General features: G+C 47.0%; 1 protein-coding gene and 1 long non-coding RNA gene across 2 annotated transcripts; both read right to left on the reverse strand.

Moving 5' to 3' along the window:
• Positions 1-5097: 5097 nt before the first annotated feature.
• emc2 (ER membrane protein complex subunit 2) lies at positions 5098-27280 on the reverse strand. The gene is made up of 11 exons (XM_060064939.1): positions 27160-27280; positions 25827-25940; positions 23489-23553; positions 22665-22750; positions 20796-20853; positions 15774-15859; positions 15567-15626; positions 12503-12584; positions 11784-11894; positions 9711-9815; positions 5098-5782 (listed from the first exon to the last, which is right to left on the reverse strand). The coding sequence occupies exons 1-11, from the start codon at positions 27197-27199 to the stop codon at positions 5696-5698; spliced, it is 894 nt and encodes a 297-aa protein (XP_059920922.1). The 5' UTR covers positions 27200-27280; the 3' UTR covers positions 5098-5695.
• On the reverse strand, positions 15881-20789 carry LOC132467584 (uncharacterized). Its single transcript, XR_009528031.1, has 2 exons — positions 19956-20789; positions 15881-19603 (listed from the first exon to the last, which is right to left on the reverse strand). It is a non-coding gene; the product is annotated as an uncharacterized LOC132467584 (long non-coding RNA).

The raw sequence follows: 27280 nt of genomic DNA on the forward strand, positions 1-27280 counted from the left end.
CTCATAAATTTAGCAATTTAGTTATTTTCTGCCAAATTTCTCATGAGAGTTTTCTGTTCAAAATTGCTATGGGCTCTTTTCCTTTTTTCCGCTTTTTCCTTCCCATCGCGTGTTTCCAATATAGGACTCCTGAAGCCTCGATTTTCGAATTTACCTTCTGTGTGCAAGCGTAAAATAAACCAAATAAAGAAAAGAAAAGTTGCATTCATTGGATATGCATGTCACTGGGCTCATAATGGGCTTCCGTGACCAATACTGTGGAATGCTGCGGAGACTCTCTAGGTGCTGGGAGATACTCATCACCAAACAGCTTATTACCTTGGCTACTTTGTGGCTCTTCCGCTGCCATAACCCCCTCCTCCCGCTAGCAGATGGCAGCCTGTGCAGCCTGCCAAGTCTTACGCTGAAGATGTCTGTCTGTGTATTCACTTCTGCATGCGTGTGAGTGTGTGTGTGTGTGTGTGTGTGTGTGTGTGTGTGTGTGTGTGTGTGTGTGCGTGTGCGTGTGTGTGTGTGCGTGTGTGTGTGTGTGTGTGTGCTAGCGTGACCGCACATAAAATTGTATATGGCAATAACACAGTGCAGTCCATTTACACACCATCTTTATCGGCCCCTAGAATACTATCTCCCATGGTTCATATGTGCTTTTAGTGTGCGTGTGTGTCCGTGTGTGTGTCACATAACAGCATCTGTCAGGGTCCTAAAGGATGATCCAGGTTGACTGCTGTATGTAAGGGAGGATGCAATACAGTAACCCTACAGAAAAGGGGTGTTTGAGGGGGAGCGGAGCGCGTAACGTCTCATCAAGCGGGAGGTGAAAAGGGAATCCAAGCATGCGGGGAGACCACAGCAGCGCCTGTCATTCTGCCTCAGAGTGCGCCACAGACAGACCCCCCATCCAAACCCCCCTCCCTCCACTGCTGCCAAACTTAACAGACCAAAAATATTATTTTCATAAACTCTGCGCCGCTTGCCAGTCATCATTTTGGCATTGAGAACTGCGGAGAAAAAAAAAAAGATAGTTTAACCTTTATGTCACCAAGATGGCCTTTTACAAAATAGGCATGGGCAATACAGCAGCAGAATGAAGGTATAAGGTTGCAGGTAAAGGTTGATGAGGGCCTTGTTGATTACTTAAACCATGCGTAGCCACGACTCCCGTGGACGCGGATCATAATGATACCGGTGAAACCCAGATTTGGCGGGGCCGGGTGGGAATGAAAAGCAGGACGGATATGAAAGAAAATATTTCCCAAATCAAATCAAGACATTGAGAGATATGGCGTCACCCTGCTGAAAGGTACTGGAATGTGTGTGTGTGTGTGTGTGTGTGTGTGTGTGTGTGTGTGTGTGTACTGTGGGGTGGAATGTCCAACCGCAACGCAGTGGATGAGAATTGGCCCCCCGCCGAGGAACTCCCATGACGTTTCGATTGTTCTCTCAAACCTGTGTATCACGAGACCCGATGTGATGTTGTTTGAGGCTAACGGTGGGTCCACAGACAACCTATCCAAACAACCAGCGCCTCGTATGAAAAGTCCCAGCCAACATGTTTAAGCCTGTTTCAAGGTTTTGGGGAAAATATCCTTTGGAACCCCCCCCACACACCACCCACCCTTCTGTGAAGATCCCTCCTGATACACACTGTTGTATTGTTCCACATGCCTCGCTGCTACTAGAACCCTTCTCTCCGTGGTGGCCAGCAGACGGTCACCCAGGATGCTCCGTCAGTAGCCAATCCTGCCTGTTCTTCTCCTCCTCTTCTACAAAAGTTGTAGCTGCGCACGTGGGTCTTGTGTGGGAAAAGCCGCGTGCCTGAAGGCTGAGAGAGTGAGACACTCGGAGATGAGGGGGGGGATCTGCGGTCAGTGAAGCACGAGCTGGCGAGAACAACTGTCTATTGAAGCCAGTGCCTCTGCCCTCTCTCTGAGAGTTGACACATGCGATGCGCTGCGACAGAGCATGCAGACAGAATGTGATGCGGCCGACCCGTCTCCTGCCAGAGCTCTTGAGCAGACGCCGTCAGAGCTGATGCCGTCATTTTATTTAGTTTTCTGAAAATGAAGATGACAGCCATGAAGGGCCACACACGTTTATCCGGGAGTATTTTTTGTTATATAGGTGTATTTTACAGAATAGCATACAACCTGAATCCATGTGGACTCAAATGACACTTACTTTGCTCTGAGGATTCACTCTTGCAGGAAATCGTTGCAACAATTGAATCTTTGTAAGAGGATATCCTTTAGCGACGTGATTGTACAACAGCAGTAAAACTTATTGAACTACTCAAACTATTGTTTAAAAAATGACGTGCTGACCTACAACGCTACAGTGCAATGCTGACATTGCCCACGGTCTGTGATGAGCAATGAACCCACAAACAAGTAAGTCATTCTTGAATGACATTTCAGGCAACTCAATAGAGACACAAAGCATTAGCAGATGTGTATTGATCACTGTTTAATATACAGCGCTAAGTGAATCTAACGGAAAGCCTCGTGGAGAAGTATTCGGAGGGAGCAGGCTACGTAATGAATTTATATAAGGGTTTATATAACCTCCCTTGGTAGCCTACGACTTTTTATTGCCATTCATTTGTACGTCTCGCCGGGCAGACGGGTTTGTGACGTCTCTCTGCTACGCGATGTCAAGATGTCACTTGATGGATCCATCGCCCCATTGCTCCTTCGCTCGTCTCCTGGCTCTCCGTTCCAAGGAAAAGGGAGTGGGTCAGGTCGGCCCTGTTTGTAGCCAAGACCCTATTTCATCACCAGGCCGGGCTCTATGACCGGACAGGGCAGGATTTAGCGCTGCATGCCTCATCCATCTTCAGCACTGCCGGTCTCTTCCCCTCCCCCCCACCCCCCAAAAAAGGACAGAGATGAATGGGCCATGCTGAAGCTCCGTTCCTACTTTTCCACTCCCTCCCTTACCTTGGGAACCCGTCCTGCCTGCGCCGTCTAGTGATTTGTACCCTTTTCTACCACTCTTCTCTTTCTCTCTCGGCATCTCCAGTATCTCTGTATCTCCATCCGCTGACCCCTTTGGGTTCAAGGTGTATCCCCCCCCCCCCCCCTCATCTCACCCTGCTGTCCCTCAAGATCGTGCTGGATTCAAACGTCCTCTTTGTCTCCTTCGCTCGTACCTCGGTTTCCTCATCGCCCTCCGTCATTACTTCTTCCATCTTCGCCCTGAACGCTCTAGCGGGCTGCGCTGGCCGACGCCTCTCATCCCCTCTCTTCCTCAACCCATGGAAAATGCCCTGCGGCAGAGCACCACTTGAACCCAATTTCTTCTAATCAAAAACCAATTACTCCCAAACCTCCAGTCGCCTGACAATCCTTATATGTAAAGCGACTGAAGCCGTTGTGGGGAAAATAACTATAAAAATAAAAGGGATGAAATTCAATGCATAATGCATGTATCATTTAGCAGGACCAGGGGCAACTTGTGTATTGCTGTGATGAACCTCTGCATCCCGATACGGATGCAGAAGGCAGCCGAGGTCGATGGCCTGGTGAAGTCCCTTTGTGATCTGATTATCGTCACAGACATCGACCAGCCGTTGCAGATGACCAGGCCACCCCATTAACTAACTATACTGTGGAATAACAGGGAACCAATGGATGAACTCCCCCAAAACCCAACTAATGAGAAGTTTCCCCTGTTCATCGTACAAGGGTTGGAGTTGACCGCTGTGTCCAGTAGAGGCAGATGTAGAGGATGGCATATGAGCATGCTTAAAGAAGGGACTGGGGTTGGATGGGTTGCTTGGTGTTCCGTTCCAAAGCAACAGTAGTTCAGCTGTTGTTACGTACTGGTTGGTGGTAAACTGGTCTGCGGTTTGCAATTCAGTATGAAAGGGAATATTTAGATGGCCGTAGATCTTTTTGGGAGGTTTGAGAGAAACGGACAGCTTCGAGGCCCTACAATGACGTGGCGTCAATCAAGTTTGATCAGTCATATTTTAAAGCTGTTTCATCTGAGTTCTCCATCTAGACCATAGATGGCACTATTGCCTTAGTGTAAGTAGCACTTTATGTCAAGCTCCCCAAGTTATGATCAGTGGTACCATCAAACTGATTGACAATCTCCATTTCCCCTTTTTATACGTCCCCAACGACTCTTTCCCGCCCCCCTCAAAGTACAGCACTAGTTGCCTGGGAACCAAAATGATCCACAAAGGATCCATCTTCTTTCATCTCGTACCCCTTCAAAAGCTTCATTGAGCTTCAGCATTATCCTGTAAAATAATATAACCACTCCGATAGTTAAACTCTGACATCTCATGGCTTTCATTGGTTCCGCAAAATTGGTGAGGAAAGTCAAACATGGACTCATTCATGTAGTGACCAAGGCCAACAGACATAAAAAAAACCTGGCAAAAATGGGAATTCCAATTCAATGCTATGAGCTTGTGACCTCTTAAATTTAGACGCTGTCCAAGAGATCATAAAATCTGCCCTAAGTTTTCCATCCGTGTCAAGAGTGAAATTATGAGACAATTGCTCCACAATTTCCTAAACAAAAGAAATGGGAGTACCAGATGACCCTCCATGGATGAGTGAGAACTGTAGTTGTTGGACGTTTGGGTCAACAGTAATTCCCCATCACAGTAATTCACTGTGCTATGCTTGTAGCATGGCAAACCAGAGCTGTCTCCAACCGGAATAATGTTTCTTTTTATTCCTCTGCCATTAGAAATATTCCAAGATCATTGAAAAGACACTCACATATATGGATGCATTTTCTTAGAAGCTCAAACCAAAATGAGGGGGGGGGGGGGGGGGTTCCATCATTGTTAGTAGTACGTCCAACTAAGTGTCCTCGAGTAACATGTACAACGGGATTTCCCTGCTGGATGCGTGGCCATCTCCCTGCCAGGGCCTCTCCTATGCAACTTAGTAGGCTTGGTTGTCACTGTTAGTCAGAACCAGAGGATGCAACAGTACCAAGAACAGAGCTGGAAGGACAATGAACCAAAACTGGTTTCCTTGACAGTATGGATCATTCACATAAAGCTTTCAGATGACAGACTCCAAATAAACTACTGGAGGCTTTTCTGAATGCAATTTGTTAATAAGAGATCTATACTTGACAGGAAAAAAGAAAACGTTTTATTCAGATAGAAATGTTTAATTTACAGACAGTTAGGCGACCTCACAGTACAGGGGGTGCCTCAAGATTGTTGTTTCTCCTCTTTGTTATAAATACCCTTTACAGCCTATATTATCCTTCTATTTCACATGTGTGCCAACACCTGGACACAAGAACATTAACTAATCAAATAACCTAAAATACATGAGGGTTCAAAACAGCACAGCAGTTCTTGGGAGAGGACAAAGAAAAACACAAAAAAATTATCACATTGTTGTAAGCTGAGTTAATCGTACAAAACTAATTCGGAGCACGTTTGGTCACTTTTTAGATATTAAATCAAGCGTGGACGAACACACCCTCGACGCTGAATCAACGTCCTCCAATTGGCATCGTTATCAAGGACAGCAACCTGAGCTGAGGTACTGACTCCGGGACAGTACTGAGACCTGGCTGCGGTCGCGATGTGATGCAAGGCGACCCGTTGTTGCTCAGTTTGTCTGCATGGAGTGGGGGTGTGAGTGTGTGTGTTAACGTGTCTGTGTGGAACAGGGGCGGTGGGTGGGTGGGGAGGAGTGACGTGGACGAGGGTGTCCTAAGACATGGTGATCTGCATGGACTCCAGCATCTCCTCCACAGCTTTCACGGAACATTTGTTCTCCTTGGTGCCGCGGCCGGCCAGCTGTAAGACAGGATGAGAAGGGTGTGGGGAGGGGGGGGGGGGGTGACAGAAGGAGAGGAGGGATGGGGCAGGGAAAGGAAAAGAGAAACATCAGTTCATTGCGTCTCTCAGCCAAGTGAGGGGGAACACACACACACACACACACACACAATGATAACCTCATACACCCAAACCACGCTTCACTAAAAAGCCAAAACAGAAAACATCTCTTACAATTCAGACACTGTACCGCTAGAAGCAGCAGCAGGGCCAGCGCTGAGAGCTGAGAGCCAAGAGCGCTGGAGACACACAGACCCAGCAGTGTTCAAGACGTGGACTCAGGACGGCTGCACAGAACAGGCAACGCAGAGTTGCCTCTGCACTCCTGAGCTCTTTCCTTGACGGTAAAGTAAGCACCGAAATGTGCGTATCTCTGCCTCTGTGTGTTACCTCGATGTCTACCTGAACGACGTTCACGCTGGGCGTCTTGTAGGGTGGTAAGCAGAGTTTATCGCAATACGTTCAATATTTTCATTGCACAATGGAATAATAAGTTATTTAGGATGCGTCTTGTCCTCATGAACTGGCTTGGAATACATGCGGGTACAGGTAGCCGAGGACCAGGTTGGGGTTTGGGCGTCTTGCATAACGATGCTTGCAGGGACGCGGGATATGAAGCCAGGGCCTTCCATCTCGGAATCTAGTACCGTAGCCACTAGTGGGGTGGAGTCCAGATTCATTCCGTTCTGCATGATCGGATGTATCCGACACTGTAACATATGTGGATCTCGAGATTTAATCTACGCCAAGGCGCTCGCCAGCCGATAGCGAGGCGATGTTTTGCAAATAACAACCAAAACAAAGGGAGCGGAGCAGTAGAAAAACATAATGTTTGGAAGAATGTCTGCTTGCCTTCTGCTCCCCGTCGTTCGAGGACCCATTCCTCTATTGTATTATTAACCAAAAACAACATTTCTAAGGAAAAACAAATGAAAAAATTGTTACCAAAAAATAACCTCTGGAATTTCTGTCGCATCCAATATAGTTTTCCAAAGGGAATGCCCTATTGTGGTTTAGACTATTTCAAATTTGAAATCCTGCACTCACTAAAGAATTGGTGTTCAAACAGCCAATCAGGCCACACATATTAAGCCAAGTCCTTTGATCCAGGGAGAAAGGGGTGTTTGTGTCGGCGCACAGACAAGCAACATCTGCTGCCGTTGACCAAGTGTAGACCGCACGACAGACTGGACACTGGGGGAGAGATGTGGGACTGTGCGCTACGAGCTCTCTGCAGGCAGTATCATTATGCATGGCTCTGGAGCACCACACACACACACACACACACACACACACACACACACACACACACACACACACACACACACACACACACACACACACACACACACACACACACACACACACACACACACACACACACACACACACACACACACACACACACACACACACACACACACACACACTTTGTACCAAAACCATATTTGCCATCCTTCCAGAACAGCAGATTAACATTACAATTTTCTGACTTTTTGGACACCACAAAAAAGAAGAGGGCTATATTCTAAGCTTTACAGTAAAGAAGTGTTTATCAAGATGCATGCATACAGATGTATACATCAGGCAACACGATTCATAAACAGCTTTCTACTTTCTCCCCCCCCCCTTTACATTTCTTTAGGTTGGCAAACTAAAATGTAACTCTTGGCCAAGGTGTAAGACTAGCCTATGTAATTTCAAAGTGTGAGTCATCCATCCCAATATAGTGGGAGTGTTTGTGTGCGTGTCCGAGTGTGTTTGCAAGTCTTCGGGCATGTGAGGATCGTGTGTGTGTGTGTGTGTGTGTGTGTGTGTGTGTGTGTGTGTGTGTGTGTGTGTGTGTGTGTGTGTGTGTGTGTGTGTGTGTGTGTGTGTGTGTGTGTGTGTGTGTGTGTGTGTGTGTGTGTGTGTGTGTGTGTGTGTGTGTGTGTGTGTGTGTGTGTGTGCGCCTCGGTTTGAGAAGGTGCGCGTGTGGGGACGGTGCGGTCACAGCCATCAGCTTGTTCCAACGCGGGGCCTAATGCTCCACTACCTCGGGCCCGGTAGTCAATTATCTCCTCGGCCCGAGGTGAGACCGCCACATTAAGTCCAGCGCCGCTCATGGGAACGACCCAGACAGCACACACGTCTATTTAGAGAGCTCTGATGATAACAGCGCCATGATGCCGGGGCTGGGGGTGGAGGATGAGGCAGGGGTGGGGGGGATGGGGGGGGGGGGGGGGGTAGGGGATTCGTGACGGAGGAGCTAATGGGGAGATCTGGTCGGCGAGCAGGGGCAGTAGGGCAGTACCGCTCCACAACCCCCTCCTGTTACGCCACATCCCTCTGTCCGCCTTTTGCTCAGTGGCTCTCTGGCTCTTTCTCTCTGGCTCTCTTTCTCAGACACACCTTCTCGATTCCAACCACACATCTTTAACCTGTATTATTTTTACCTGTGAACGAGCCTTGATCAATTATATTCCTTTATTACATTTTTAAATAAAATTATTTTTTTATTATTAGTCATTGCAGGAGCCTTCCTCAGCTATGATCTCTCTGTGACGTCTTTCGTCCCGGCCCGCCTCTTTCGCACGCAGAGAAATTACAAACAGCCAGTAAGCCAAGACGCACATAGTCATAAAAGCGGACGACTGACACACGCAACCCTGTAAAAAGGGGCCCATCAATCAGCCAGCACTGGCCCAACAGCAGCCGGCAGGGCTGGTGAACCGGGGCCCCACCAACGGGGGACCTGGGCCCACAGGTTGGCCTGCCCTTCATCTAAGGGAGGTGTGGGCTGGGCAGAGATGGGACAGCCTTCGTCATCTCTCCATCCCTCCATCTAAATACCACCACAGCAATCAGGCACACGTGCACGTGCACATGGCACCAACACAACCCCATTGGGGTAGTATAGATCCCTGGTGGATGGAAGTGGGGCAGACCCTCCTATTGCACTAAAGATTTACTGCGGGTTTACTCCAACAGTTCCATGCCCAAGAGGCTGTGTGGCTTGTTGAAGACGAGTCAACAAGCGTATAAAGTCGCTGATCTAACACGATCCTCTACACTCGCCTCAAAGCTAGTGTGTGTTTGTGTGTGCGTGTGCGTTGCGGCGGAGAGCCGCCTGTTATCGCCCCAGGAGGCGCAGGGGAGCGCTGAGCGCGGTGACATGTGGACCCCTGCCGTCACAGTGGGGAGGCCGCTCGCTGCATGGGAGCCCGACACGCCGTGCCAGAGTTTAGCCTGTCGGAGCGCATCTGCCGCGACACCGATTTCTGTTCAGTGTTTATTAATACATACGCTGCCGTGGCAACAGGGACTTCAGTGATACCATCTGAGCCGTGTGCTGCCTCCCAAAACCTTCCCCCCCCCCCTGCGCGCACGCTCCCCACATTATGCCGTCTGATTTTACAAAAGCTGTCTTCAGATTAGGGTGATTCATTTGTGGCGTGGAGCCACTCGTGCAGCTGCTCCCAGTGTGCTCAGAGGGCCATCGGATCACACGGGCTAAGCTGTCAGTCTCCTCAGTGTGCAGGGACGAGATCAACTGGGTTGTGTGCTGCTGCTCGGGTGGTGGTGGTTGGAGCAGATTTAAGTCGAAGAGTCCCGGTTCTTTCGGGAGTAAATACGTGGCGCTGAAATCCTTTTTATAAAAATCATATTTACATGCAATGAGAGGCTAATGAAACGAGCTCCGCCGTGTAGCGAATGCAGCAGAAGGACGATCACAGAATCGACCGTGCTGCTGTGCTTCGTACATGCAACGGCAGAAAGGCGCAAACACAGAGGGTCTCGGGAGACTTATGGGGTGCAGAGGCAGGAGGATGACAGGGGTCATAAAGCAGGAACCGTGTGCTCCCTCACATCAGACGGGATGGACGAGAGTTGGCCCCCCTCGACTCACCTTATAGGCTCGGTTAATTTGATTGGCGGCCCAGGCGGCGTACTTGATGTTGTCCTTTTTCACCTTGGCACCGACTTTGGGGCTGGCAGCGATGTGGCTCGCCGACTGGAAGGGAAGGGAGGCGGTGGGGAGACATAAAAGAGGAGTCAAGTGGGACGGTTATAAAACGAAGATGTTCTCTCCGGATCAAAGTGAGAGGGGGGGAAATGGAGATAAATGGGCATGGCCAGGGCCCCGTGTACCACCTCACCAGTCACCGTGGCACAATGTCAGGAAAAAGCGAAGCCCTACGACAAGCGAGCAGAAAATAGTGTTGACAAGGAGGGGGAAAAAGTGAGCGTTACAATGGCCCTGTATGTTAAAACCTCCAGCTGCTCTTTTCTGGTTCCAGCGTCGCCTGATGTGCTGTGTCACTGAAAGGAACCCCTAATTTTTCTGACACTTTGGACTCCTGGCGATGAAAGGGGCCTAGCATGTCTTCGCAAAAATATGAAAAAACAAAAAAAATAAAAAGCGGGAGGAGGGGGGGGGGAGGCCGGCTTGCGGCGGGAAGAGCGGCGTGTGAATCATGCTCTCTGGCTGGCCTGCGCTCTCCCCTCGAGAACCACAAATCCCATGTCTTTCCCATGTTGCTGCCATCCTCCCCGCAGCCAAAACCATAGAGGGCTTAGCGGGCCCACGCTTCAAAGACCTCCCTCGCAACGTGCTGAAAACTTAACTCGACATAAATCGACCTGGTACTGCCTTCCGCCCCAGCTTTAGTTTTTTCCCTTTCTATTAACGGTGCCGTAAAACAACGAGCGCGATGCCCGGGGAGACGGGCTATCCCTCTGATGGCGAGCGTTTGTCGGTGACGACACAGGGAAAAACCCCGGGAATGTGTCTGACCGGCCACGCCCAGGTGCGTTGTCACGGTAGCCCTGCCCTTCCCAGTATCGTGACGGTACACCGGGACCGTTTGTGTTATTTTAATTTTTTCCCCCCGGGGCGGTGGGGGGACGGCGGCTGCCCCCCCGCTGAACCCCTGCGCACCTGTCTGGGGCTGCAGCGCTGCCGCGGAGCGCAATCAAGACGGAACAAATGCCCTCCGCTCACCCACCAGAGGCTCAACTCGTACCTGAAGCCTCCGCTAAAGACCAGATGTGTCAGCAGAGGACTTGTCAGGGCGGGCGGGGGCGCGGGGGGGGGGGGGGTCTTGGGGGGGAGCGCCGAGGCCTACTCTGTCTCCGGACCAGCGTGATTGGGACCAGGACCACAATGTGTTTCTGCTTTGCCTCGCCGGGGTCCTCCTGCACACGCTGCCTACACCTATAAGCATCATAAGTGCTTTCAGAAGGGCCCGTGTTGTGGGCCTGTCTTGGCATGAGGTGTTTGGACGAGCTGAAGGATCCCAGGACCCGCGGAGAGGAAACACTGTGGGTCTGTGTGTGTCGGGGCGCTGCTGCCGCTGCCCACCCCCCTGGTCCACATAAAACCAACACACCCACACACGCAAACCCACCCACACACACACACACCCACAGGAACATCGCCCCCCCCCCCCCCCCCCACCCCCCAAACACACTCCATTTGTGTTTTTATGTCAGGGCTCACTTACACATGATGTATTGGTGCTAATGGACAACATCCTGTTTAAACAAATACACAGATGAAAGGACCATTTACGCAGAACTATTCCCCCCCCCCCACAATGAAAAGGCATCTGGCTGCTTCATTTTCCAATGTCAGAACACTAGCAGTAGTGGACACTTTTCCCTCATTAACTTGCTGTCCCATTCATTTACACAGATCTTACTACTAAAATAGACGTATCCACGAGGGTAGACTTCAAGTTCAGTCTGAGTCAGCAGTAGGTAGACCCGTCTATGAAATATTTCTACGCCCCCCCCCCCCCCCCCCATCACCACACGAACACAGAGACACACCTCAGGAGCCTTGACAAACCACAGTCAGAAGGAGTGTTCTCCAGCTGCAGCACCACATTTTTTTATATTTTGTTTTTTCATTTCTCCCATTCCTCTGCTCTCTCTTCTCTTTGCCCTCAAATCATTCACGCGGGGAACGGCTACTCACCATGTACAGCCCGAACAACGCCCTCATGTTTCGGTTGTTCAGCCTCAGTGCCTGGGCAAAATACTTCCTGGACAGCTCCAGGTTGTCCAGACCCCCCTGGGTGTACTTCACCTGTGTGAGAAGGCGTTAAAAGGGCTGCAATGAGCCTTGAGGGGAAGCTCACAAAATGACAGCATGACGTCTGAATGAGCAACAAAATAATAAAGCACCCTCACATTAAAAAAGAAAACACATAAACGTGGTCCCGGGGACGTTTAAACGAGGCGAAGGGGGCCGGGCCGCTGTTCGGGGTCACCGAGGAGGGAGCGATCCCACCGAGGGGGCCTCGTTCAGATTTCACAGTTACCCCTCAGCTCCACCGGAGCCGTTAGCGCCGCGGCTAATGAGCCGACGTCTTGGTTCGTCTGGGAAACTCAACCGTAATAATTAATGGAGGGTGCTCCGGCGGCGAGGCCGATGGCTCGATCGAACCAAAACTAAATAGCTGCGCTTCAACTCTCGATGACGAACGCTAGCGTCGACCCACCACATTCCCTCGTAAACGATGACATCATTGTTTTCAGTGTCATAATAAACGTCCCGTGGCGCTCCCCGTGGAACGCGTATAACGGTGAGTTGCCGTGACGCAGGCGACGACACAAAGCGGGGGCTAGCCTACCGGGTGAAAGACAAACAGGCACTGTGGTGGTGGTGGTGGTGGGGGGGCGAAGTAAACCTACCTCAGCATACTGCTCGCAGTACAAGTGATTGTGTGGATTGGTCATCATCAGCTCCTCCAGGCAGAACGCGGCCTTTCCGTAGCTATGGTGTCGGTGGCGGGGAAAAAAAAGGAAAGAAAAACAGGTGTCAGTCTGATACAGCTGTGGATGCGTCATCTCTGGGCCGTCAACAGAGTGATGCTTCAGAGGAGGTTCTCAACCGTGAAGCGGGAGGTCTGGCTGCCCCATAAATCCACAGGAATAAATGTGCGTGAAGAAAAAGGCTGCATTAAATCGCGGTTCGCTTCTCCGCGAGGGCCTTGGGCTTTGTGCTACGACACTCTGGTGAGGTTTCCCTCCGCTGCCGCGACGTTAACCGTGTTAACAGGCCTACCGTAAGGCCTTCCTGAGCCAGACAGCTGGCGTAGGTAACCGCCAGTCTAGTGAGCTTTTGGTTCTCCCTCTCCTTTTCTGGAGGGAGGCCGAAGAGGGGGACGTTACAGGCGAGGGGGAGGACGGGAGGGGGAGGGAGGAGGCAGCGAGGATCAATCTTGTCTGTCTGTGTGCATTTTCAGCCTTTAATGTGCAGTTAACTGTCCTCCTGAGGTCAGCGCTACAGCGAGGGCCTGGCACGCCGTGCCTGCCCGCTCGGATGAGATCACTGCTCCGCAGACTTGCTGAGCTGTTGACCTCACGCTTAATCCAGCTGCCACTCAGAAGATCTGACGCACGGCCGCACACGACCCCGTGCAAACACGACCAAACAAATCAGAAGGAGAGGAGGCTATCCCATTTCACTGCATCTCATTTTTTGATAGAATTTTCACTTCATCCAATGCCTTGTGATGTGATTTCTTTTCTAAAGTGGTTATGGCCGGCCAACTCTGTGTGATTCTGCCTGCTTCACAACTACGGATCAGGATAGATCATTTATAGTAATTGCATTGGCAGCGAGAAAGGAAGATAAATGCTGTGACGCAAACGAGCTGCCGGCCAAGATATGAAGGATCAAATAATAGCATGTAAAGAATGCTAAGTTCAAAACGTTGGCGGCATTCGGAGGAAAGAAGGTGGCAACAATGAGGGAAATCAGGAGGGGTCGTTCCTGGTGAGGAGGGGCCCTTGGAAGGATGGGGGCTGCTTACAATTACCACTTCCTCCACATAAATACTTTCAGATGTGCCTGTGCAGTGGCCCCAGTCTACAACAGTGCCAGTTGCATCAGCCATTAGCCAGAGCCCTGTAACGGGTCCAGAGCCCTAACCTAGCCTACCCTTGTTCTGAGCCCTCGAAAACCCACTGTTATCGTTCTCCTCTCAAAACCTTGTCTGGAGCCTTTTTCTTTTTTAATGGTGCATGGGAAGGAAGAAACGGTCTGCACGTCCAAGGGGTGGGCATTTGCTATACAACGATCAAACTGTCTGCACGTCCGAAAAAAGAAAAAAGATGGGCAAGCATGCAGATACAAAACTGTCAATGGAGCCTGCAAATTGCTTTATATATTCTTTCAAATAACTAGTCTCGGTGGCTAATCCTGCAAGACACATGCGGCACAAACTCGCCAGTTGTGTGCATTGATGGCAAAGAGACAGTCTAAACATCACTGGCATGTGGATTGTTTTGAGAGAGGCAGGCTTTGTGGCTATTAATTACGGTCTTAATGTGTTAGTGCTGACGCCTGGCGGGAACCCCAACAATGGCCGTCCAGAGACAGAGAGCGCTTTGTTTATTATCGAGCTCCCAGAGAGCCGTGCGCATGCGAGAGTTTATTTCTCTTCCTCACTCCTCCATCAGCTCCGTGTTTTCCCTGGCGGGGTCAAAAAAAAAAATGTCTGCACCTTCTCCTGGGAATTAAACAGCAGCCACTCCCTCTCAGCCACGCCCTCCCCCGTCACTCTTTTCCCTCTCTCAAACACACACACAAGGCCTACTCGACCATTGTGGAAAAGAGGTGATAATACCATGCCGTCCGGAAGTGGAGGAGGGAAAAAAGGGAGTTTGTCACCCAAAATAAAGAAAACAATGAAAAGAAATTGACACGCCCGTAGATAAGGGCCCGTGGGAGTGAATGGTGTGATATTAGACGTGTTGGGCTAAGCTGGGAGATAATCGCTTCACCCCTGGATTTCCTCTGGCTGCTACAGCAATAAAGCCCAACAGACAAAAGCTCTGAAACATCCAATAAGTAGCCTTCTCACCGCGCTGAACATTCCAGCCACCACCGCCAAACACCGGGGCAACCGTAAAGCCAGCGTGAACACACATTCGCTCTCTCCCACACACATGTCAAATGTGCACAATTTGACTGGGATGATGCTTCACTGCCTTCTAAACCCCAGATAATTAAGGGGGCTGGGAGGGATTAAAGGTGACAATCCCTGAACGATTCACCCTGGCAACACAGATATCAGCAGGGGTGCGGAGATCTCCTCTGGATCCCGTAGGCAGGGGAGAAGAGGGCTTAAGGGTTCGAAATCCTATTACACGATGTGACAAAACACTGCAAGGGCTTCCATTCAATCGACCGACTTGCCATTGTTGGGATTGTTCAGATCAAGCCATCAGGCCAGGTAGACTGACCGACGATGAAGACATGCGCTATTTAGCCTCAACAGATATCCAATAAACAAGAACTTGGCGTACCTCAGCCCGTCCACAGGTCCGTTGTTAACTTGTATTTGAACCCACTGATCAGCTTTAATTAAAAGACTACATGCGCAAAAAAAAAATTTGTGTTAAGGGATGAGTGTTCAACCTAATTCAACCTAATAGGAAGGAGGGAGGCGTGATATATCCCACGGCAACTTTGTGATACTCGTTTTGTATCTTAATATAAACCGCTGCTCAGACAGAGCCTCATACATCCACACACACCGCATGTGTGGATGCCCAAGTCTGACGCAGTCAAAATAAACGGCTGTCCAGAATGAGCTTCACATATTCGCACACTAGAGACTCTTTCAGCTTGTTTGAGATTTGCTTTTCTGTTTATCTTGTTCTGCCTCCGACTGTCGGGGTACTGTTTCATGCTCCTCCATGCTTGTTTCTATATTTGTATTTTTGAATGTGGAAAGGGGTGCCTTACTCGTGTTCGTTGATGTAGAGTTCAGAGAGTTCATGCCACGCTTCCTGATCCCCAACAAACCTGCAACAAAACACAACAATGGATGATGCATTGACCCTTGAATGAACGTCTAAAACAACGTGATAAGGATTGATTAGTGTTGGACAGGGTTTTGGTTGGACCGACATGGTAATCAAACAGAAAGCATGTTTTTACGGTCACACTTACTGCTCCAGGTACTCGTTGAGCTCACGGATGGCTTCAGCTGGCTTCCCCTGGGCCTTAAGGATGGAGATTTTGCGTTTTCTGGCCGCCTGTAGATGGGCACAAACGCAACATTACAGAATCCCTGCATGGCTTTTTCTGGGGGCGAGTGCAGGATCTACCACAGCGATGCCAAGGACATTTTTATAGTGTCTCATAATCTACCCACCATTAAATGGTAAAAACAAGAAGCATTTTATGAAAACACTGAAATAGTGATTCATGTGGAACTTTGTGTGTGTGTGCATGGATGTGTGCATCTCCCTGTGCGAGAAGGGAGTGGGCCGTCACTGTTTATCGTGAGCGATCGCAAGTCAATGAATATTGTTGCTTGCAATTAAATATCAGCCCACACCAGCAAATCCTTAGGGGTAGTTAATGGCCATGGCTGAAGGGGTTGGGAACGGCTTCATAGATACGCAAACATACGAGTCAATGCTTGGGAAGATAGGCCTAGCAGCAGAGTCGAAATGGGATTAGTTTATGGGAAAAAAATAACTTGATTCTATTCCGGACCCATTGCTTGCGTGCCCTGCATGCATTTGGAATTGCCTCTGCCCCAACTTCCATCGGACTCAAAATTGCTTTCCGTTTCGTTTGATGTTGCAAGTGACCTAGGGCGGATTAGATTCTCATCAATCTGATCGAGGATCTTGCGTATTACGGCTGCTCCAACAAACTTTTCCAGACCCCCCCCCTCCAACCTCTTCCCCTTCCCCACAGTAGTGCCTGAAAAGCTAAAGACGCAGCTTCTCCATTAGCAGTGGACGGCCCCTTGCCACAGCTCGTTTTATTTATGGACTGGCACTTGACAGAGTGAGGCTTCCTCTCTCTCTCTCCCCCACACCAATAACCAAACCCATCGAGGGCTACGTATGAGTCATGTCTAGGGGGCTGTAAATCTGGGACTCCTGACACCGACGTCACAAGAAATCCACTTCTATTCATCACAAGTAGGACCTGCAGAGGGGCACCGGGACCTTTGCCTTCACGGAGCGCAGGTTGGGTTGGGCTTGCTACCCGCAGCTCTCTTATGGGAAAGGGCCACACAGAGCCTGTCATAAGAGGGCTAATAGGACTTCTATCGTCAAGGATTAGGGCCTATTCATTAAAATGTTTGAAGAAATGTGCAAGGTTGTTAAGAAGATGAGAGGAGAGGAGTGGATGCTAGAGGGTGGTCTGAAGTCAATTTGGAAGAGATAATTAGTTGAATATGCTGTGCGGTTAAAAAGCAATGGGGAACATGGAAAGGTCAAACAATTATTTACCCTTCTCAAACATCTGAGTGTAAAACAGCGGTGACACATTGAGCATGGGGTGCATTACATAAATGAGATTCAATGTTCAACTATGATTTTCAGGCTCATTTTGTCTGAATTATAAGCATGTGGCCTCTTTTCCTGTCCATTACCGGAAAAGACGCTGGAAAGCGGTCTAGGAGACCAGTCCTGTTGAATGTCAATTTTCACACTTATGCACCCCTTCCACCGTCACCCCACCCGTTTCTCACCAGCACTGAGATTGGAAACCAAAGAATACTTGGGGTTGAAAGAAACAACATATGGAAGTTGGTAGGCCAGAGAGTCACACGGCACTTTATTAAACACGGAGCAGTTCCAAACCGCTCCTCTCTTGCGCCCTCCTCCTTTCTCCTAACTAATGATCCAGAAAAAACCTGGCAATGGATCTCGCCCTACTGTTGTCTGGGACTTTATTCTTTTTAATTCTCCTTAAAAGAAAAGGGAGGATATTTGCATCCCAATTGAGTGTACGGCCTACAAGCCAAATGTTATCGATAACGCAACAAGGCATCAGAACATGACAGTCAGCCTACATAGTAAATGCTCTGTATAAAATAACACATCCAAAAATGACTGTACGGCCTACAGGCCTAATGTTCTGTATAAAGTAACGCAGCATCACAGCATGACTGCATGGCTGAGGTCTGCCGAGACACACAGTCTACTAGAGAAGTAGAACTATTGGCCATATCGTCAATAGACTTCTAAACAATGGTGTTGAATTATTCTCAAAGAGAAGCCCCGTTTCTGCCAAGACATTTGAGAGCACCTGACCCCTGCAAACACTGACTTGATTGGCACAAAATATTTCACATTATATAATCCTTCAAATCAACCGCAGTGGTATATTTTCAGACCACAAATGTCTTGTTTGAGAAACACTGGCTTCGTACACAAACCAATTAGGTTGAAATGACAGGGTTAGAATTCAAATACGAACTCAACGATTTAGTCAGTTGGCTGCTTGTAAAAAAATATCGAAAATGCTCCACGGATCGAAAGCACAAGTAATGCAAGAAAAAAAATGCATTTACACAGAGGCAGACGAGACATTCTCCAGATCATTGCTGTAGGTACTGGAACATAGCAAGGAATGGAAGGGCTACAAGTTTGAGATATTTTTTGGACACCGCCATGGCAAAGAAATCCTTGAACAATTTTTGTTGATTCAACAATTTTGGTTAATGGGTACCACATCTATTCCACAGCCTGTAATTACAACAACTCCGTTTCCAATCTCTGCTGCTCATGCTGGGATGCCTCGCAAGTCTTCCTTACGGTCGCCAATTTTCCGCCTTTACTCGGGCCGATCTCTAGCCCGGGCCTGAAGAACATGTCGGAGAACCCACCCGGAGGTAACCCTCGCTCCGGGACAGGTGATCAAGGATGACTTTAGGTTCAGTATTCCAAAACTACACCCAGTGCGACTGTGGGAAAATGGTTGTGCAGGTTGGATTGAAAAAGAAAGCGGGCTACTCCCTTTCCCGGGGTGTTCCACTGGGTAGTGTCGACGCCAACATCCTGGGCCTTCTTCAGATTGCAACAACAATTTCCATGGCGGCGGTGACCTTCATGTGACAAACCCTTTCCTGTAGATTAGGATACTTTAAAAGTCTATCAGCCTCACTGTCTTTGAATCCACAAGAGTTCATCCCTCAATCGTTATCAACTTGCTGTTGCCAAGTTGTAATCCAAGTTGCGTCGTTCCTTGTTAGGCAAAGCATGTGTAAGGTGTGTAAAGAGATTAAAATATACATATAGTAAAGTTAATCCATATAGCTCTCGAAAATCCTAATGCTCGTTAACCTGTATTTTATAAAAGCTAAATGCTGAACAAAGTATACGGCTCTAAAGCTTGTAATTGAAAAATGACTACAGAGCTATACCTCATGAAGGTAAATAAACCAGATTGGCATTAGGATTCCTCAGCTCCAACAGCAACATGAGGGTAAAATAAACATACAGACAGTCGTGGCCAACGTAAAGGTGAGACTGACACAGAAGAGGCATTACGGGGATGGCAGCTAAGCCACAAGGAGAGATTATGAAACTGAGGGGGGCATTCGCTTTACTCCATAGTGCAGGAGGGGAGGGGGGAGTGCATCGGAGCAAAGTAAGGTTTATTGACTTTGTAAGCAAGACTTCCATTTGTTTAAAACAGATAGTCAATGAACTGGGGAATCTTCACGTGGCATCCAAAGAACAAATATCCAAGCACTTTACCAATAGAGAGAAAAAAAAGGAGAGACTCAATATTCCTAAAGCAAGTCCATGTGTTGGACAAGCACGATTATGTCTTAAAAAATATATACTGCCAAATTAAATAATGATGTGGTTGCTTTTGAGAGTCTTTCATTTTGTAGAATAGTCTGTTCACCCTGGGGATCCTTAACCAGCAGGTTGTTCTCGTCAATCATGCTTGAGGGACAACAAATTTATTTCATTCTATGTCTTCCCCTGGCTGATGTCATCCGACAGCACAAAGTTACTCACCTAATTAAATAGAAAAAAACAACTTCTTAAGATCAAACAAGGCAGCAACAGAGATGCCCAATCTTAAAGCGTACTCTTTTTACCAGCAGATGGAATCTGACTCTGGAAAGCAGGCAAAAGTAAAAGGTCTTGGCGTAATCCAAGACTCTGGTTTAAGTGAAGTCTTGTTCACTATGTCGACCTGGTCACTGTTATTGTACTATACAAACCAAACTACGATAATGCAACAAGATAGCAGAGAAGTGCATCCGTGATTTTATCTCAAGTATATTGGATTATTTTTCCCAATGTAATGCAATGTAACTCTTTTTAACCTGTCGGCTACAAGAATCCCCAGACAACGTGTTCAGACCTCCGCAACTCGACCTCTGGCGTAGGTTTAAGAGAGGGAGAACATATCACTCCTTTGTTGGCCTCAGTGCATGCAAGATGGTCCCGTGGGATTTTTCTGTAACAAGAAACTAAAAATGTACATGTTTTCACAGGACTTTAACGAGGAGGACCAGGTTATTTTATCTCTTTTCGCTTAATTTTTTCCCTAACTTTCTTTGCAGTCGTGTTATTTCATAAATCTTTCTTTACCTGATGTTAGATTATCTCCCTTATTTCCAATCGCTCTTAAATGTGTTAGGAGCACCTGCATTCTTTGACCCATCTACTCGAATGGCACTTTAAAGCAACGTTGTTTATTGTTGATCATAACTTACTTTAAGAGATGCGGGTACTAAAAACGCTGAAAACCACGACAATACTTTAAAAAAGTTTTGGCCGGGGGATGGTAGACCAAGTCGGGGGAGGTAGGGGCCAGGGGCACAGACCTGTTAATAAGGCTCCGACTAGTAAATCACAGTCTTCAAAAGGCAGGCACTTCTTCATTAAGACTGTTAAGTTACCCCGAGTCAGTCCGACGTTGACTCAGACGGTGAATCACCCCCATCACACACCCTCCCCTCGGCTCTACACACTTGTCAGGCACGCTGGTGAGAGAGCGAGCACCAGTGCTGCGACAGAGGTCAAGAAGGGCCAACGGGAAGTTCAACTTCAGCAAACTCAGGCCCTGAGGCCAAAAAAAAGGAGAACTAGCTGTGGCCAACTCAAGGCCCGCCAAGGAAGGTCAGAAGGAACCACAGAGGCAAACCAAAGGAACTACTGAGCCATCTGTTAAGTGCACCATTTCCCAGCCCGTTCTCACCGTGTTCGTGGGGTCGTCTTGCAGAATTGCCTCATAGTACTTGGTCGCCTCGTCGTACCTTGACAGAAAAAAAAAAATTCAAACGAAGGAAAGGCATTACTTTTTTTTGTAATCAAGAGTTACCAGTCAGGGAAAGCGAGGTAGAATGTGAAATCAAACAATAGTTCAGGGCAATCGGGTTTCTCCATACGGCACTGCATATTATCCCTGTGATTACGCTGAGGCCGGGCAGAGACCAGCAGCGCTCCAAAGAGAGAAATAAACACTCATTAAACTTTAACTTGTTGCTGGAGCGGCAGGACCCAGTGAGGTGCTTATATCACCTCACCATGAGTCATGAAATCAATATGAACAAAGCACACAGGCCCTGCAGATTGTATTCACCTTTGATTGTGTCCACCTTGGGTTCACCTTTAAACAATTGAAATCTCTCTTGTTTTACATCAGTCCAGTGGGAGGGGGTTGTTTGGGTGCCTGCGCTTCGACTCAGAGGAAAACCCCTCTTCCTACACATGTGAACCTGATAAGCAACAGGAATCTAACATTTTGTCTCAAAGCATCAGTGTGGGACCACATGGACATGTATAAAATGATTTAGGCTGGAGTTATGAGCTGTAAACATCCAATCACATGGTGGAATAATCTGGGCGTTGGGAGTCCATATGCACTTGACTTGTCTTTCCCAATTTGGAACTGAGGGATAACTTAAAAAACAACTTCTTATTGGGGCAATCAGCAGCACTGATACTTTTAGGAGTCTAAACTGGGATTCTAGGATCAAAACGGGCCCCACCCACAACCTTCAAAAGACAGAAGCTACTCTGGTTCCTATTAGTGGAGAACAGGCTCTACTTCCAGTGCTGCCCTGAAACCTCACAATCACTTTATTACTCAGACACACTCTGGGAGATTTCAGATGGCACCAGGCAACCACTCCTGAGCCACTTTGATTTGCTTTATTTACTTAAGGACCCTGTGTGTGTGTGTTGTTTGAAGCAGTGTCATTCATGTTGAGCTACACGCCTGCTGACAATTAGATTCCAGCGTAGCGTTCATTTTATTTGACAAAGGCAGAGCGGCTGCTCATATTATCACACAGAGTCTGACACTACCGATAAACCAGCGACCGCGATCCACACTGGGAATGTGTGAGAGGCGGTCAACAGCTTGAATTGGCCTTACCTCAGCTCGGTCACTACCAAAATATCTCTGTTTATCCTCCTCGCTCATACACTACGCTTTCCTTTTTTATGAATCGAAGATTTAAAAATAAAACAAGGGAGGGAAGTTAGGGAGGGGGGGGGGGAAGGTCTGATTGCGGTGATCTGAGCGGGCTAAAAGGATGCGCTCACAGCACCGACCGAAATATAAATAAACACAAAGGGAGAGGGAGAGGGAAAGATAAGGAAAAAAACAACAGAGTGAGAGAGCAATAGAGAGAGGTTAAGAAATAAAAGAGAGGCAAAGATTGAGGGACCCCCAGAATAACAGTGGGGTCTGACCACTTCCTTCCCGGGAATCCCTCACTAAGGCTAAAAGGCCACAGGACTACCCAGGACTTAACCCTTGCTTGGTCCTGAACCCTTTTTTTTCCCTCCAAAGCAATTGCGGGTGATCCAAATCATAACACACCCTACCACATACTCTCACTCTCTCTCTCTCTCTCTCTCTCTCTCTCTCTCTCCCTCCATCTCTCACACATAAACACGCACACACACATACACATTACGTTTTACCACTTAACATCTGCTCACGGAGCCGTGTCCTCCAGCCTTCCCAAACAGTTAGGCATACAATTCCGAGGGCGTGCTGCTGTGTCCCCACGCCATCTTTTCCACATTTGGTTTTCTCTCGGCCTCCGATGCTTACCTTTCCAAAGCTTCCAGCCGCATGCCCGATAATCGCTTCACTCTGTGGCTATCTGGAAACTGCTTCCTCAGTTCCTGTAGACAGGTCTGCAAGGATGTGGGCACAAAACAGGCAATTATAGTTGGCTGCAGCTTACTTCATCTTCCACTAAATTTGCCCCCCCCCCCCGCTTAGCACAATGGTCCTTGCCGGAACCATTGTCATGCCCGAAGGCATTAAAAAAAAAAGAAATATGGCGCTGGAGCGGCCCCCATGCATTACGTATCAGAATACGGACACACAGGGTTTTTCACCTCCTCGTTGATGTCGGGTGGGAGGAGAGGTTAACATCGCGGACCGAGACAGAGGAGGGCTAATGTAATGCTGGCATGCTACCCCGTGAGGGCCAGCTGGCTCTGCCTCTACGATAGAAAGTGGGAGGCAGCGCTCTGCCCAGCAGGTTTCTGGTTGTTTTCTTTCAGAATCCCCATGTTTTGCACATATTCGTGAGAGGGGAGGCATGGTTATTGTCATGCACTGTCTTGGGCCGAGTGAAGTGTAAAGTCTACTCGAGGGATCGCCTTCTTCAGCTCCATCAGGCAGCTGACATCTGGTCCTCCTGTTTTCACTCTGGCAGCCAGACAGACGATGCGATGGAGAACTGATTCCAGAAAACCAATGCTGATTAAGTGAAAACGTTACCATAATTGTAGAGAAGAAGTGTATTATAGAGAGCATTTCGAAGCCTTTTAAATTGTGTGGAGTTTATATCAAACAATAGTATGATAATAGTCTAAAATGTAACGTATAATGTCCCTGATCCAGTGGATAACTTCGAGTCTTACCATGGCCAAGTCGTCCCGACTGCAGTCCAGCGCTGCGATCATCACCTGCTCGTAAATAATCCAAACTAGACAGAGAAAATGCAAAGAGAACATACAAAACCGTGGAGTTAGTGAAGGGTAAATGGACTGCATTTATAAAGCTGTGTTCTGGGAAGCGGAATTCATCATTGTATTTTGTCTGCCAGACAGACGTGCAGTGGTGTCAACAATACAATACCATTACTACCTCGATAAGAGAGCAGACAGTTGATCAAAGCATGAACGAAGAAATAAACTAGCAACCCTCCAATTGAAAGTCAATTTTCTCTATTCATCGATTTCCTATTTTCTTCAAGCTAAAATAAACTGCATTAAAATCTTCTCATTCTAAATTTGTAGGGATGTCAAGTTCTAGTCAGTTGGTAAATTGGTTGTTTTACGTGCACTTGTTTGACCAAATCGATGGTCTGACAATCGCTTGCGTTACTTTCAGGTAACTTCTAGGTGGAACTTCTTAATCTATTACTGAAGGAGATATGCAGAATGATGCTTTACATTTTGAGTGATGGCCTGTGTTACACAGAAAATGATGAAAAAAGAATGATGATTGTAATAATAATAGGGTTTGATACACTAAGACTTATAAAACAGGGAGGTCCATACAACCTGGTTTTCACAAATTAAACGCGCCCATAAAGAAGAATCCTAGTCATAACTTACTGAACATTAACTCAAAAAAGCTGTCGGCCTGGCTGCATTTGTTTAGATGGTTGACAAAAAAGTATATTGACTTATAATTAAGTAGTAATAAGTACGTAGCAAGATCATCTTAAGACATATTTTGTGTTAAATACTCGATAGGCTTTGAGTCATTTTATGGGTGATTTTCCCCATCGACTGGTCGTACAATTCTTAGAATTTCAGTCTGCCAATATTTTATTTGGTTGACTATAGCCCTACTGATATTGATAGCAAATAAATAACTGATGCTGGAGTACAGAAAATTAATAAATAATTGTGGTTAATGTGCTTGTATTGTACAATGCTTATCTTCATCACTTCATCCTTGCTATTCATCATCCAATATATATATCACGTTTGTAGCCGACCTTGGTGGATTCCCTCATTAACCAGCCCCACATCTCATGTTCCGCATGGCGGTTAGAAATAAAATGTTCACTCACTCAGTCGGCTAGTATAACAGGATTGACTAATGGCCCGACCACTAAAGCCAAATAATTGGATTAATAAGAAAAATCTGAAAAGCTCGTTTTGACAGTGAAGTCAGAAAATATCTTGAATGGACAGGCGCTCTTATTGAAAAGCAAACCCAGCGCCACCAGGGAAACTGATTGTGCCAGAAACACACGCATTTCAATATTTTCATATTTTTTATTATTCCAACCCGTTTCATGTGCCATCTTGTTTAACAGCCAGTTGAAAAGCTGCTGAGAATAAAACCACTGCATGTTCACTGTTTATTCTCCTCTGTATGAGGACTTTATGAATCATAACAAGTGTGCGTGAGGCATTTTTACAGGATAGTCATTATAATGGAAATGTAGGCCTAGGTTTGATATGTTTACAAAAGGAAACACTGACTACATGGCTGCAAGATAAATATGGAGGCCAAGACGTGTTGAGAGATTTGAAAGACATTCATCATTATTTGTATAAATTAGATGCTGGGCATTCCCTCATGCCACTCAGAACCAATGTATGCCAGAAGAAAGATACTTGGATGTCATTTTATTTTGCTTGCAACTACAACAATAGCCGACTCACTGTATGTTAATGCAGCATGTAGCATTGAAAAACAAAACAACTCTAGACTTGTATAAAGGAAGTACGATTTTAGTTATGTTAAGAATGTTTGCATTGGATAGTGTTTGAAGAGCAATAACTCTGCAAGTAAGACTAGCTACCACAAAACAAAATGCCAGTACAAACTCTCCTCTTGTAGAGCCGTCAGCATGTGTTATGCATATGCACAGATTAGCCCAGAATAAATCATATTTGCATAACACATGCTTGATTGTTTTTCTAGGATTTTAACTTCAGGTCATCTTGTGGTTATTTAATCTCCACTGCGAGTATTACTTTCTCAATAAACCCCTATTGAATTATTCACAGCCTGAAAATGATTCCGGCTTTATTAAATTTGTAATGCATCCTAATTGTGTCTGACATATTTTAATATGTGTATATATGTGCAGTCAGTAGCACACTCACTGGGTGGCCCGCATTAATGATTAATAATGAAAAGTATTGTACACGGAAGCAGCCATGTATTTAATCAAAATGTCAGTTCTGTTTAGTCAGGCCTATGCATGTATCGTTAAACTTTAGAAGGACTTACCGTCGTCTCCCAGTTTAGATCCATGGTCGCTGATGAGTTCTTCACCAACATCCACGATTTGTTCACTATTTCGACAGTTATCCTCTCTCCATTTACGAAGCTTGTCTCTCATCTCTGTGAACGACAGGAATGGGCTTGAGTCATTCTGCTAAATATTGTTCTATAGGATAATGTTTTTGACTTCAGTTATCAGTTATCCTACATCTAACGGATGACACAATTGCATAATCCCACATGAGTTGGAAAACATGCCAACTACAATTTACTATGCATAGCATTACTAAATTAATTATCAAGAACCAAATACAAAATGCTAATAGAGTTGAATGATACATCGTTGATGATGGTCTCATTAGATTTGTTGTTTGTTATTAGTTGTTTTGTATTCTGCTACGGCTTGTGTTACGGATACTTTTGTGATGCAGTTGGTACATCTTGTATGAGCAAATAATATCCTATGGAGACATCTAACCTCGTTCCCAGCACTTGTAATCTCAGACGGATCGCCTGTATGGGATGCTCCACATTAGCGTTATTGGCGAGAGCAGCATGCATTCAGCGGCCGGGGGGGGGGGGCATTCGAGGTCACATTTGTCCTAAAAACTCCATATATTTCCCCCGTTCCAAGTATTATTGTCATCACTTATCCTCGTCATGTTTTCGCTCACGGGACTCTTAATTTGGGTACACAGCTCATTGGATAAAAGTGCCGGAAATTGCGTGTAGGGGTAATGCTATATTTCAGGATCCCTTTCGAGATCCCTCTCATAATCTAGTCAGAATGACATCAATGGTCGATGTAGACTTGACAGTGTATTGTCACACGAAGCGACGTGCAGTTCACATGGAATTCATTCACTTGTATTAACTAAAGGGAGCAAATACGATTCAACGATCCCAGAATCGTTATAATACTTGTTAACCCAAGCTTCAGACATGATGATGCGTTATAGTATCATCCATTCTCTCGGGGAGCTAACATGCTAACCCTCTGAAGCTAACCGACGCTCCATCCAACTATCTAGCTCACAACATCCTGTGTTTTGTTGCATGTAACACAAACGATAAAACACTAAAGATTGCCGTGAGACCCCGATCACGTATAGAAAGATACAATCAACATAATTAAACTAACAAAGCTCGGATGAGATCAGCTGTTTAGCCTAGCACAGCACTAGCGCTAGCTTGCAGGTCATATGAAGAAGCTGCGTTCTTCCTGTAGTTGTCGTTTACACACCACACTAAGAGATAACAGCATGCTTTGACTTCACAGGATGAATTTATTAACAGTCATGCATGTCTTGTATGAATAAAACCAATGTCTTCCTATTACCTTCCCAGCCCACATCGTAAAGCTCTGATACGGACGCCATCTTTCCTAGAACGACGCATGCGCAAATTACGTCATGGAGATCCCGTGGTGGGTGTGGCCAGACTTTGGATATGTGCACATG

Source organism: Gadus macrocephalus, chromosome 11 (assembly GCF_031168955.1).
Source record: "Gadus macrocephalus chromosome 11, ASM3116895v1".
In the NCBI taxonomy this organism is placed as follows: domain Eukaryota; kingdom Metazoa; phylum Chordata; class Actinopteri; order Gadiformes; family Gadidae; genus Gadus; species Gadus macrocephalus.

Bases quoted from the DNA above. Each gene is read 5' to 3' on its own strand.
- emc2 (XM_060064939.1), bottom strand. From the start codon at position 27,199: ATGGCGTCCGTATCAGAGCTTTACGATGTGGGCTGGGAAG. The intron at 20,854-22,664 runs GTAAGCATCGGA...TTTTCTGTCAAG, and splicing joins CGGCTGGAAGCTTTGGAAAG to GTACGACGAGGCGACCAAGT. The intron at 5,783-9,710 runs GTGAGTCGAGGG...CCTGTCTTACAG, and splicing joins AAATTAACCGAGCCTATAAG to CTGGCCGGCCGCGGCACCAA.